Source organism: Sinocyclocheilus grahami, unplaced genomic scaffold (assembly GCF_001515645.1).
Source record: "Sinocyclocheilus grahami isolate Dianchi unplaced genomic scaffold, SAMN03320097.WGS_v1.1 scaffold809.1, whole genome shotgun sequence".
NCBI classification, from domain to species: domain Eukaryota; kingdom Metazoa; phylum Chordata; class Actinopteri; order Cypriniformes; family Cyprinidae; genus Sinocyclocheilus; species Sinocyclocheilus grahami.
The window spans coordinates 220,855-234,263 of NW_015505988.1; the positions used below are offsets into that span (position 1 = coordinate 220,855).

Genomic DNA, 13,409 nt, shown 5'->3' on the forward strand with positions numbered 1-13,409 from the left:
ATGGACTGCAGCTTTAAGCCCTAGATTAGTTAAAACATTTCAAAATACAAGTGCATTGTTTTACTTTTTGTGATGAAAAGACAAATATTTTGTCAATATTCTAGTGAATCAAGTTTCTGCATTTTGTCTCACCTGTCACACCCCTAGTGTCTATGAGTGTGATATAGCTCATAATTTTCCAAGTGTATGATATAGCTTTATTCTTTGTCAATCATATATTCATGAAAAAAAAATCAGTTTGAATAAGGAAAGCGATAACCATGCCATAGTATCCTTTCAAATGTTAAAGTTGCCACATTCTTTGCATTCTTTGCATCCTTGAAAACCAAAAAAGTAGTGCAAGCACCTTGAAAGTCCTGGAATTTTATTTTACAGTATCTGTACGAACCCTGTTTAAGTTACCAATTCTTGGACCATTTTAATGTTTCTGTTGTTGTTAATTGACAATTTAAGAGGGTCTGAATACTTTAAGTACCCACTGTACATATACATTCTTTCCCTCAGCGGTCTGCCTTCAGTCATGCTTTCACACAAAACTAAACTACTCTGCATGTTGCACCTGCGTGAGACTCTTAATAACTTAAATTAAGATTAAAGCTGAACAATATTTACTTGAGTTTTTCAAATCGCGATAATCAAATACGGGTTTAATGATAATTAAAATATGAAACGGGATAATTAAAATAACCTCAGGCCGACATGTCAAGTATGTCTTGGCGAGCTACCTCCAATCAGGCCACGATCTACTGGTATATGGGTCATATGATGCTATTTTAAAGATCATTATTTGGTGTAACAAGGCGAGCTTCAGCTTTCAAAGTAAATGTCAAGACAGTTAATAATGTCCTTAGTTTTACCATCAGTAAAAACTAACGAACCAGCCTTGGATAACACTGACGTGACACTGGTGGCCCAGCTGTCTATGGACAGGTAAGAAAACACACTTACATTTACTTTATATAAAGACGCACATATCACATCACCAGCAGATATTTAATACATGATGCTAAATAGAGCCTTTTATAAGGCACATTAAATCAAGTTGATCAAAACTTCCTGGAGGATGATGTCATTTAAGAGCTTTCAAAGAAATATTTGGGTCCGTTTATACAAGCTAAGCTCAGTCGACAGCATTTGCAGCATAATGTTGATTAACAAAAAGTAATTTAATTTGTCCCTTGTTGTTTTTAAAGAAAAAAAAAAAGCAAAAACCTAGATTAGAGTGATACAGTTTGAATGTATGTGAATTGGGCCAATTGGAGGATTTAAAAGCAGAAATGAGAAGCTTATAATTTTATAAAAGCACTTGTAATAATTCTACATTTAAGACATAAGTTTATTAAAGCGTGTTTATTAAAGTTTATTAAAGGGGTCATATGATGCACAAAAAGATCACTATTTTGTGTATTTGGTGTGACAGAATATGTTGACATGCTTTAATGTTCAAAAAATACATTATTTTTCAAATACTGTACATTATTGTAGTTCCTCTATGCCCCGCCTCTCTCAAACGCCACCGCAAGCACTCGTCGGAAATGTAATGTCCCTTACCATAATCGCGAGCTTCATCTTTCAAAATAAATGTAAAGACAGAACCAGAAAGGGGAACAGAGTCGTGTGACAGACACAGTGATGAAGCTGGTATGTGTGCAGTACACAAGCCACGGGTAAGACAGCTGACTCCACTTGTGCGCTCTCTCTCTCTCTCTCTCTCTCTCTCTCTCTCACTCACACTCACACTCTCACACACACACACATGATGCACAAAACTCCCCATTTGAACACTGAACTTTTATAAAGAATATCTCTTTGGATTTGAGACTTTAGTCTTTGCAACTTTAGGGATCGTATCTATTCACAAACAGCTTGTAACACTCCAAAGAGAAAGGAAAACTTGAAATCGCATCATATGACCCCTTTAAACTAAATAAAAAAACACTAGCTTCTCTAATCTTTTTGTATAATATCTATTTGATTTCTTTTTATTTATTATACAATTAACAAAAGCAAATAAGACCTCTAAAACTAGCTTGCTCTATTCTTTTTCTATTCTATCTGTTTTTATTTGTATTATATAATTTAATTTTAAAAAACTTGCTACGTGTACTGCATTAAAGGGGTCATATGATATTGGATATTGGCCAGCTATCCAGAGCGTTGTGATTGGCTGAAAACCTCAAGCGTGAGACGGAAATGTTACACCCCTCACCATACTGTGATGCCCTGTCCGGCCGGAGCGACGAGACAAAAACATTAAAACCCATTACAAACGAGGCATTTGTTGCGTCCAGTGGGGACATAATTACTGATTATAATGACTTATACTGTCTTTTTATGCGTTGCATTGCATCGTGCCGCGTAAACATAAAACCCTGTCTGCATTTGTGATCAGAGAAATGACAAACAACAAGTGCTACTCCACACTGCCCAAAACTCGCGTTTGAATCATCAGTGACAAATGATAAAAGAAAACGTACTTACAGACTGGGAGTCAGAACAGCCGTCATTGTAATCTACTCTCCCAGGATCAGTAAACAGTCCTCCATAAAATGTGCCGGCGATCCACAGCACTAAGTTGAAGTATTCCCTCAGCGACCAGCACAGATCAGCTTGAAGCATGATGAAGCGGATATCGTCCTCTTTTGGAAGACCAAACAAAGTAGTTTCGCTTTCACAACGAAGCACACAGCGGCCTAGCGTGAGCGAAAGCCCCGGCTTAGTGTGAGCTGAAGCCGGGCAAGAGTGAGCTGAGGTGGCGGGGTCGAGAACGGCGGTCCCGGCGAAGGAGCGGTGAAAACGGTGAAAGCCGATCCGGCGATCCACAGCACTAAGTTGATGTATTTCCTCAGCGACCAGCACAGAACAGCTCCAGGCATGACGAAGCGGATGTAGCATTTGGACCAATCAGACACACAATTGTTATATTTAACAAATAATATCGAACTCCCCATCACCTAACCAAATGGCCAATTCTTCTTTCTTTGCGTGAACATTTGGGCGGCGTTATGCAAATCTTCCCACATAGTGAGGTAGATATGTGGGGGCGTGTTAGAACGAGCCGTTTTAGGGGGGTGTGGCTGACTCTTAACTTTTATAAAGAATATCTCTTTGGAATTTACAGATCTTCTTTATGCACCAAGAGCTTGTAACACTCCAAAGAGAAAGGAAAAAATGAAATCGCATCATATGACCCCTTTAAGCTAACTGAGACTTTTTATAGCACTTGGATATCATTGCTCTCTTGTTGATTTTGATTGCTTCCATTGTTCTCATTAGTAAGTCGCTTTGGATAAAAGCGTCTGCTAAATGACTAAATGTAATGTAACGCTGTGTAAATCATGATTTTACAGTGGTTTTAGGGTTTTAGCTCTATGTTGTCATGGTAAAAAAGTTGTAAAAATTAGATTTACACACTAACTTTAACATACTGTGTTTTATGATACTGTGTACTGCTACGGTATTGAAAAAAAAATACAACTGATGGAGAAACTTACTTGTGCATGCACATCTCCTTTCCTACTCAGCTGACCCGACCAACACTTACAAAAACCAGATTTTTGTATGTCACTTCTCAAACATTCCATAACCTGACAAACACCAGTTGAACATGTTCAGCTGGTGGAAAAAACGCTGACAAATGACAACAGTATTTTCTGAGACAGTTACAGTATCATACCATAAAAATGTAATACCGACCGTTGTAACCCTAAACACTCAAATTGTTTTCGTCTTGCGGCTGTTAACATTTATGCCTTGGCCCCATTCACCTCCATTGCAAACGTCTCGGTGTCCTGCTGTCGATTGAGCTTATTGAATATCCTTGAGTAAGACTTCAACCAGGTCCTTAATGTCATTCCCTTCTCCAAAATTAAATCATAAATTCATAAACAATATTTTTAGGAAAAACCTGTAATGGTTTTTAATAAAGTGGCAGTTATTTTAAATAAACCTATATATGGAGCCCCATATGTGACATTTGCGGTGCAAAAAAATACTTTTTTTGTATGTAAAGTGCCTATTTAATTTTATTTTTGTGTGGAATTTTCTTGTGCACATGTGAAAGCGGTTTTTTTTTTATCTGCAATGTCACGTTAGGCGCTCTGTATTTTCTAACATGACTGCTAATTTGATAATAAATATTTTGGTTGTTTTTGAAGATTTTAAAAGCTTTCAAAGGTCCTTAATGACAAATGTCACTTTAGGGGCTCCATAGATATGGCCCAAAATGATTCATCTAATCATAAGTCCTACAGTTTTGTTGGTGCAAAGGAAATGGCATATTATTTGAACTAAATAAACATACACCTGTAACAGTGGTTAATGTTGTGTTAATGTTGTAAATGAACACTGAAATTAGTTTCCTGATAAATGAACCACACTGTATCCTATAATCTGTTTCTGATCATACTCAGCTGCTTTGTCATCATTAATCACACTGATGACGTTAACAAATTGCTTCTGGAAATAAACCTGATTCAAATGTATTGAGTCAAAGCTTCACAGCTTTTGTGATCAGTGTAATGAAGGATGACTGCATTTAGTCAGGCATGTATAGGCTACCCCAGAATCTCAGATAAAACCTACACATCAGTCAGTGCCAGTGGCGGAGGGTTATCGTCCTTGTCAACACTATGGGATACAATTCATTGTCAAAGAGGGCATAACCTCTTTGACAGCCATGTTATAGCTCTCAAGGGAAAAAGGTTTGTCAGAGTAGATGCCAAATCTAGTTTGACTTGAATGAAAGTTAGATTCTGAGGGACAGACTACTGTGTATATACTTAATTAAAATCGTTAGGGTTTCCACATTCTTGGGGAAACCTGGGAATATGTGGGCATGATCAGGTCTGGAAAATCTATAGTGATTTATTTTTGTCTATGCTCAGTTCTAAAGAATGATAAATAATTCTTTTATTAATTAATACTAAAATGTAAAAAAGTTATGAATAGTTCTTTTTTTTACTGTGTAAACACCATGTCTCACAGAGGTGATATGCCAAATACTAGCTTCAAAACAGCTCTATTTGGATATTATTATTATTATTATTATCAGTAGTAGTAGTAGTATTAATTCATTATTAATAGTAGTAGTATTATTGTTGTTTAATAAGTTTATAATCATTAGATTTTGTTCACGTCAGCATGTTTTGTCAAAGCAAAAGGAGATGAACCAAATGTGTGTCGACCTATTGTATAAAATTGTTACATGTTTTTGGTGAGTTACTGGAGTGTTTCCTTGTTCCAGACTTCAGATGCTAGAGGCCATCTGTAAACACTGGGAAGGGCCCATCAGTCTGGCTCTCTACCTCTCAGACGCTGAAGCCCAGCAGTTCCTGCGATACGCTCAGGGCTCTGAGGTCCTGATGAGCAGGAGCAACGTGGGATATCACATAGTCTATAAAGAAGGCCAGTTCTACCCTGTTAACCTGCTGCGTAATGTTGCTATGGGGCAGGTCAACACACCCTACATGTTTCTGTTGGATATTGACTTTTTGCCCATGTATGGACTCTATGAGTACCTCAGGTGAGACAAAACCTAAATTTAGAATTGTAAAATGATGTTGGGGCGATTTTAGTTTCATCTCATCTAAACTAAGCCCCAGGTGCTACATTCTTCAAACCAGTCACAGTACATTTTAAATACAGATGTTATAATTTTAATAGGAACCGAGTACATTCTGGTACTGCCACTCCATTTTGGTGTTTTGTACAACAAATCACTCATTATAATTCAACAAAACATGACCGTTCTCTTAAAATATTTTGTATATTGTAAAAGCACATTTAATTTCGGTATTCAACTCGATGTGGGGCATTCTCAGGTGCAATTTGAGAATTATTATTTCTTTATTTTTATCTTTTTTGTTTGAAAATGTTACTCATTTCAACAATTCATATTTTTTCACTTAAGGCCCAAAGAATCATAATCAACACAAATATTGTAGGACCATCACAGACGGACACGTCATCACAATATTCAAATTAGGGCTCAATAAACATGGCTTCTTCAATGACAGAATCATAAACTACCCACAATCCTAAATTTGTTGTTACAGCTACTTTCAGAATGTTTGGGGGTAAAATTATGCAGGCAATGCAAGAATGTAGTGATGCTTTTGTATCACCGTATTTTGTCGTATATTGTCAACATTATTGGGCTTTTTTTCTTTAAAGAAAATCACCTAAAACATGTATGTTGTAAAAGCACATTTAATTTCGGTATTCAACTCGATGTGGGGCATTCTCAGGTGCAATTTGAGAATTATTATTTCTTTATTTTTATCTTTTTTGTTTGAAAATGTTACTCATTTCAACAATTCATATTTTTTCACTTAAGGCCCAAAGAATCATAATCAACACAAATATTGTAGGACCATCACAGACGGACACGTCATCACAATATTCAAATTAGGGCTCAATAAACATGGCTTCTTCAATGACAGAATCATAAACTACCCACAATCCTAAATTTGTTGTTACAGCTACTTTCAGAATGTTTGGGGGTAAAATTATGCAGGCAATGCAAGAATGTGATGCTTTTGTATCACCGTATTTTGTCGTATATTGTCAACATTATTGGGCTTTTTTTCTTTAAAGAAAATCACCTAAAACTGTGTTGAACAACTGAGCTTGACAATATAATGGAATACTGATAAAGACCGTGAGAGACATTTTTCTCTGATTAAATCATGCGCTCAAAAATATTTTTAAATTGGCACTTTTTAAATATGATGTGAGGGGGAAAAATGAAAGAAAAGTCATGACATAACAGAGAAAAAAATTCTGCAATCGTACACGGATCTGTGACTGAAAACAAACTCTGGAGTGCATGTTTGCTTCAAACAAAGTAAAGTAAGATACTATTGTATCTGATTAAAGCTGATTGCAAAACTCATTTTGTTCGGAAATCATAAGAAATACAAGAGTGAAAACCCATATACTGTATATTAAAGCATGTTTTTCTTTTTGGTAACACTTTATTTCGATAGTCCACTTTAGACATTCTATTAACAGTAAGTAACTTTGCAAGATGTCAACTAGCAGTTAGTAGAGTATTAGTAGACGGTCTGCTTAATATCTTCTAACTCTTCTTTATTTCATTCTACTAACCCTAAACCTACCCAAACAGTCTACTCTGAGAGTTAGTAGACATGTAGTTGCAAATTAATGAGAATTAGTTGACATGTAGTTGACATGTAGTTACAAAGTTACTTATAGTTCGTAGAATGTCTAAAGTGGACTATCGAAATAAAGTGTAACCTTCTTTTTTGGTGCCAACAAAATGTTCTTAGGTTGTGAATGTGATTTGTACAAGAGTACTATCCATTAGAGTCCGTTCTACAAGTAATCCATCTTGTTTCTGTCTCAGGAAATCGGTTGTTCAGCTTGATATGGGGAACACTAAAAAGGCTCTTGTGGTTCCAGCATTTGAAACTCTGCGCTATCGGCTGTCCTTTCCCAAATCAAAAGCAGAGCTCCTGTCACAACTCGACATGGGCACTCTGTTCACATTCAGGTGATTAATCTAAGAAAAACTAAATCTCAAATTAATTAATTCAAAATTAATGGCAGATGAGATTTTCTCAGATGTGACTGAATCATTCATGATTCTTTTAAATCAGTTAATATCAGTTAATCGATTGAACCAACCAATCACAAACTTATCCAAATAATATGTATTTATTATTTTATTTAGTGAATTCTTGACAGTTTTACAATGACTTAAAGTCAATATTGACTTAATAAAGAAGTAATTTGCTTGTCCACAGATATCATGTCTGGACAAAAGGTCACGCTCCAACAGACTTTGCCAAATGGAGAACTGCTACAACACCATACCGAGTTCAGTGGGAGGCCGACTTTGAGCCGTATGTAATGGTCAGACGAGAATGCCCAGAGTATGACCGGCGCTTTGTGGGGTTTGGGTGGAATAAAGTAGCTCACATCATGGAGCTGGACGCTCAGGTAACACTTACATTCATTAAAGGAATAGTTCACCCAAAAATGACCGTTTGCTTACCCTCAGGCAATCCAAGAAGTAGATGAGTTTTTTCTTCATTGAAACAGATTTGATTTGGAGAAATTTTGCATTACATCACTTGCTCAACAATGGATCCTCTGCAGTAAATGGGTGCCGTCAGAATGAGAGTCCAAACAGCTGATAAAAACATCACAACACTCCACAAGTAATCCACATGACTCGTCATCACGTTAATCAATTAATGTCTTGTGAATTTAAAAGCTGCATGTTCGTAATAAACATATCCATCAAGACATTTTTAACTTCAAATCATTGCTTCTGTCTAAAATATGATTCCTCTATCCATAACATTGCTTTTTCTAGTGAAAATGTTGTCTAATCTGAATTAGGAGAGACGTTTGTACAGATCAAGTGACATTTACAAGCAAAAACAGTCCAAAACAGCTCTAAACAAACATGTTGGTGCATTTTGATGTGAGAGGACAACAGGGATCGACTTGAGGCGGCGGTTTAAAAGTTAAAACACCTGATGATGGATTTGTTTCTTACAAACATAAAGCTTTTCACTTTACAAGATGTTAATGATAGATCTGTTAATTGATATATTTGAAACGTGTGGATTATCGTGATGTTTTTACCAGCCTTTGGAACTTCATGCAGAGAATCCATTGGTAACCAAGTGTCATTACATAATGGTTAATTTTTCCAAATCTCTTCCAATGAAGAAACAAACTCATTTACATCTCGGATGGCTTGAGGGTAAGCAAATTTTGTTAAATTTCCTTAAATTTACCTTTTTCACAGATTGCGATGATGCATTTTGACAGTTATTAACATCGTAAAAGTTTTTTTTTTTTTTATTTAATGTACATTTATAACACTATAGTTTGATATAAACGTGCCATTAAATTACAGAAACTAGTTAATGCTGCTGCATGAGTGTTTTTAATGTAATGACTGAGGGAATGATGGCAAATTTGACATCTTTCTCTCTTCTGACCAATGTAAATCAAACTATTTCTATAACACAAAAAAAATATTTTGTGTGAGTGTTTGTGCAATGTGAGTTTGCAGTCTGAATTGAGTATGATAAGAACTGTTCTTTTTAGTGGAATGGTTAATGGTCATGAATCAGTCAGTCTTGAACTTCCTCGAACAACTCGGTGTTCTTAAAAGAATCTTAAAATATACAATTCTGTAAAAAAAAAATATATATATAAATCAAGCAAATGTCCTAAACAAATCCTCAGTGGAATTGAGTGAAATGATTGGGTAACACTTTATTTCGATAGTCCACTTTAGACATTCTATTAATAGTAAGTAACTTTGCAACTACATGTCAACTAGCAGTTAGTAGAGTATTAGTAGACTGTCTGCTTAATATCTTCTAACACTTTCTTTGTCAACTTATTCTACTATCCCTAAACCTACCTACTCTACTCTGAGAGTTAGTAGACATGTAGTTGCAAATTAATGAGAATTAGTTGACATGTAGTTGACATGTAGTTACAAAGTTACTTATAGTTCGTAGAATGTCTAAAGTGGACTATCGAAATAAAGTGTAACCAATGATTGCTATCTTAAGACATTACAGGTCTTGAACTTAGTTTCAGTAATATGTTATGCTTTGTGGTGTAATTAGGCTGCATTAAATAAATCCCTTTTTTTTTAGTTTCTGGTCTTATTTTCTGGAAATTAACTGTAATCTTTCAGCATGCAAAATGTTGTTTGTTGTGTATTTTCAGGAGTACGAGTTTGTGGTTCTGCCCAACGCCTACATGATCCACATGCCCCACGCGCCCAGTTTTGACATCACCAAGTTTCGCTCGAACAAACAGTACCGCGCTTGTCTGAAGACGCTGAAGGAGGAGTTTCAGCAGAATATGTCTCGCCGTTACGGTTTCGCCGCTCTCAAATACATGACAGTGGATAACAACAGCTAGCCGAGCACATTGTTCAGCGAACCGATAAAATAACTGCCATGAGCTGATGAAGGAGTGCTGTGTGACAGCGCCTTTATTGATGCGTTCAGTGAAACTGAGATTGCAGGGTCATTAGGAGGCACGGCTCGTGATCATCCATTCATTCAGGGATCCGATAAGACGTTTATCAGTGGTGTTTGACAAAGGTGCCGAGAAATAAACTGCTGATTAGAAGTCATTGATGAACTTTTGTGAGAAGGAGAGCAGATCCTACAAATGGAAACTTCTAGAATAAATAAGGTCTGTTGTTACTTATAAATGATGGACAGCAACACTGATGCACTTCAGATTAAAGCCTTGAATCTGTCTGTCTTTCTGTCAACCTGTCATTCAGTCTATTTTTCCGCCTTTCTAACTATTTGCTTGCCTGTCTGTCAGTCTTTTTGTTTCTCTCTGCCTCTGTTTCTAACCATCCATCTGTATTTCTGCTTGTCTATATAGTATGTCAATTTTTTTTCTGTTTGTCTAGCAATATGTCTGTCTGCATCTTTCTTTCTAAGAGTCTGTCTATTGGTCTGTTTACCTGTCAATCAATCTCATGTCTTTCTGTCTAGTTGTCTGCTTCTGTCTCTCTGTCTGTCTATTCATTTCTGCAATCAGTCTGTCTGTACCTCTGTCTAACAATCTGTTTTGCTGTCTATCTAGCAGTATCTTTATTTCTACATCTGTTTGTTTAACAATCTGTCTATATCTCTAACAAACGGTCCATCTAACAATCTATATCTCTCTGCCTCTCTAGCTGTCTATATCTCATTCTGTTTGATGTCTATATCTAACAGTCTTTCTGTATTTTTGTCTATACCTTTCTGTCTAACCATCTAGTATCTACAGTGGGTATAGAAAAGAATCACCCCCCTTTTAAAATAATCACATTTTGTTGCTTTGCAGCATGATATGAAGGACGACGCAGTTTTTGTTTTATCCAGCTGTATTTACTCACTGCAGCTTGTAACATCCAAGTGAAAGATATAACACCAACCTGTCAGGAAAAAAATTAAATAAAAAAAACAATCACAACTGTGGAAAAAGGATCACCCCCCCTCCCAAAATTGACTTGTAAATTCAATCAGGTGTAGCTAATCACCTTCTCAATGGCACGCAAAGCCATTTGACTTTCAGCTGTGGTCATTTTGATCAGCTCAGCATGAAAAGAGCTTTCCTGGAGCATTTCAGTCCTTGGTAGTGCAACTGAAGCAAACAATCAACTATGGGTGGCAAGGCACTGTCAAAAGAACTCCGGGATAAAGTTGTGGACGGGCACAAGTCAGGAGATAGATACAAAACATTTTCAAAGGCTTTATCAATGCCTAGAAGCACAGTGAAGTCTATTATTAAGAAGTGGAAGGTATTTGGTACAACACAGACCCTCCCTGGATCAGGCGTCACTCCAATATGGATGAAAGAGCCAGGAGGAAACTGGTCAGAGAGGCTACCAAGAGGCTTACAGCAACTCTGAAGCAGTTGCAGGAATTTATGATGTGGTGTAATTAGGCTGCATTAAATAAATCCCTTTTTTTTAGTTTCTGGTCTTATTTTCTGGAAATTAACTGTAATCTTTCAGCATGCAAAATGTTGTTTGTTGTGTATTTTCAGGAGTACGAGTTTGTGGTTCTGCCCAACGCCTACATGATCCACATGCCTCACGCGCCCAGTTTTGACATCACCAAGTTCCGCTCGAACAAACAGTACCGTGCTTGTCTGAAGACGCTGAAGGAGGAGTTTCAGCAGAATATGTCTCGCCGTTACGGTTTCGCCGCTCTCAAATACATGACAGTGGATAACAACAGCTAGCCGAGCACATTGTTCTGCAAACCGATAAGATAACTGCCATGAGCTGATGAAGGAGTGCTGTGTGACAGCGCCTTTATGGATGCGTTCAGTGAAACTGAGATTGCAGGGTCATTAGGAGGCACGGCTCGTGATCATCCATTCATTCAGGGATCCGATAAGACGTTTATCAGTGGTGTTTGACAAAGGTGCCGAGAAATAAACTGCTGATTAGAAGTCATTGATGAACTTTTGTGAGAAGGAGAGCAGATCCTACAAATGGAAACTTCTAGAATAAATAAGGTCTGTTGTTACTTATAAATGATGGACAGCAACACTGATGCACTTCAGATTAAAGCCTTGAATCTGTCTGTCTTTCTGTCAACCTGTCATTCAGTCTATTTTTCCGCCTTTCTAACTATTTGCTTGCCTGTCTGTCAGTCTTTTTGTTTCTCTCTGCCTCTGTTTCTAACCATCCATCTGTATTTCTGCTTGTCTATATAGTATGTCAATTTTTTTTCTGTTTGTCTAGCAATATGTCTGTCTGCATCTTTCTTTCTAAGAGTCTGTCTATTGGTCTGTTTACCTGTCAATCAATCTCATGTCTTTCTGTCTAGTTGTCTGCTTCTGTCTCTCTGTCTGTCTATTCATTTCTGCAATCAGTCTGTCTGTACCTCTGTCTAACAATCTGTTTTGCTGTCTATCTAGCAGTATCTTTATTTCTACATCTGTTTGTTTAACAATCTGTCTATATCTCTAACAAACGGTCCATCTAACAATCTATATCTCTCTGCCTCTCTAGCTGTCTATATCTCATTCTGTTTGATGTCTATATCTAACAGTCTTTCTGTATTTTTGTCTATACCTTTCTGTCTAACCATCTAGTATCTACAGTGGGTATAGAAAAGAATCACCCCCCTTTTAAAATAATCACATTTTGTTGCTTTGCAGCATGATATGAAGGACGACGCAGTTTTTGTTTTATCCAGCTGTATTTACTCACTGCAGCTTGTAACATCCAAGTGAAAGATATAACACCAACCTGTCAGGAAAAAAATTAAATAAAAAAAACAATCACAACTGTGGAAAAAGGATCACCCCCCCTCCCAAAATTGACTTGTAAATTCAATCAGGTGTAGCTAATCACCTTCTCAATGGCACGCAAAGCCATTTGACTTTCAGCTGTGGTCATTTTGATCAGCTCAGCATGAAAAGAGCTTTCCTGGAGCATTTCAGTCCTTGGTAGTGCAACTGAAGCAAACAATCAACTATGGGTGGCAAGGCACTGTCAAAAGAACTCCGGGATAAAGTTGTGGACGGGCACAAGTCAGGAGATAGATACAAAACATTTTCAAAGGCTTTATCAATGCCTAGAAGCACAGTGAAGTCTATTATTAAGAAGTGGAAGGTATTTGGTACAACACAGACCCTCCCTGGATCAGGCGTCACTCCAATATGGATGAAAGAGCCAGGAGGAAACTGGTCAGAGAGGCTACCAAGAGGCTTACAGCAACTCTGAAGCAGTTGCAGGAATTTATGACAAAGAGCTGTCATTGTGTGCATATGACAACAATATTACAAATTCTCCACAATTGTGGCTTGTATGGGAGGGTTGCAAGAAAAAAGCCACTCCTCAAGAAAGGCCACATGCAGTCACGACTGAGCTTTGCCAAAACGCA

The 13,409-nt window shown here is 37.1% G+C and overlaps 1 protein-coding gene across 1 annotated transcript; it reads left to right on the top strand.

The window, feature by feature from the left end:
* Positions 1-841: 841 nt before the first annotated feature.
* Positions 842-10,156, top strand: LOC107562135 (glycosyltransferase-like protein LARGE1). Its single transcript, XM_016246713.1, has 5 exons — positions 842-930; positions 5,246-5,524; positions 7,370-7,516; positions 7,770-7,965; positions 9,727-10,156. The coding sequence occupies exons 1-5, from the start codon at positions 842-844 to the stop codon at positions 9,922-9,924; spliced, it is 909 nt and encodes a 302-aa protein (XP_016102199.1). The 3' UTR covers positions 9,925-10,156.
* Positions 10,157-13,409: the final 3,253 nt, after the last annotated feature.

Coding starts and splice junctions, on each gene's coding strand:
- LOC107562135 (XM_016246713.1), top strand. CDS start 842: ATGTCCTTAGTTTTACCATCAGTAAAAACTAACGAACCAGCCTTGGAT. Junction 7,517..7,769: donor GGCACTCTGTTCACATTCAG/GTGATTAATCTA, acceptor GCTTGTCCACAG/ATATCATGTCTGGACAAAAG. Junction 7,966..9,726: donor TCATGGAGCTGGACGCTCAG/GTAACACTTACA, acceptor GTGTATTTTCAG/GAGTACGAGTTTGTGGTTCT.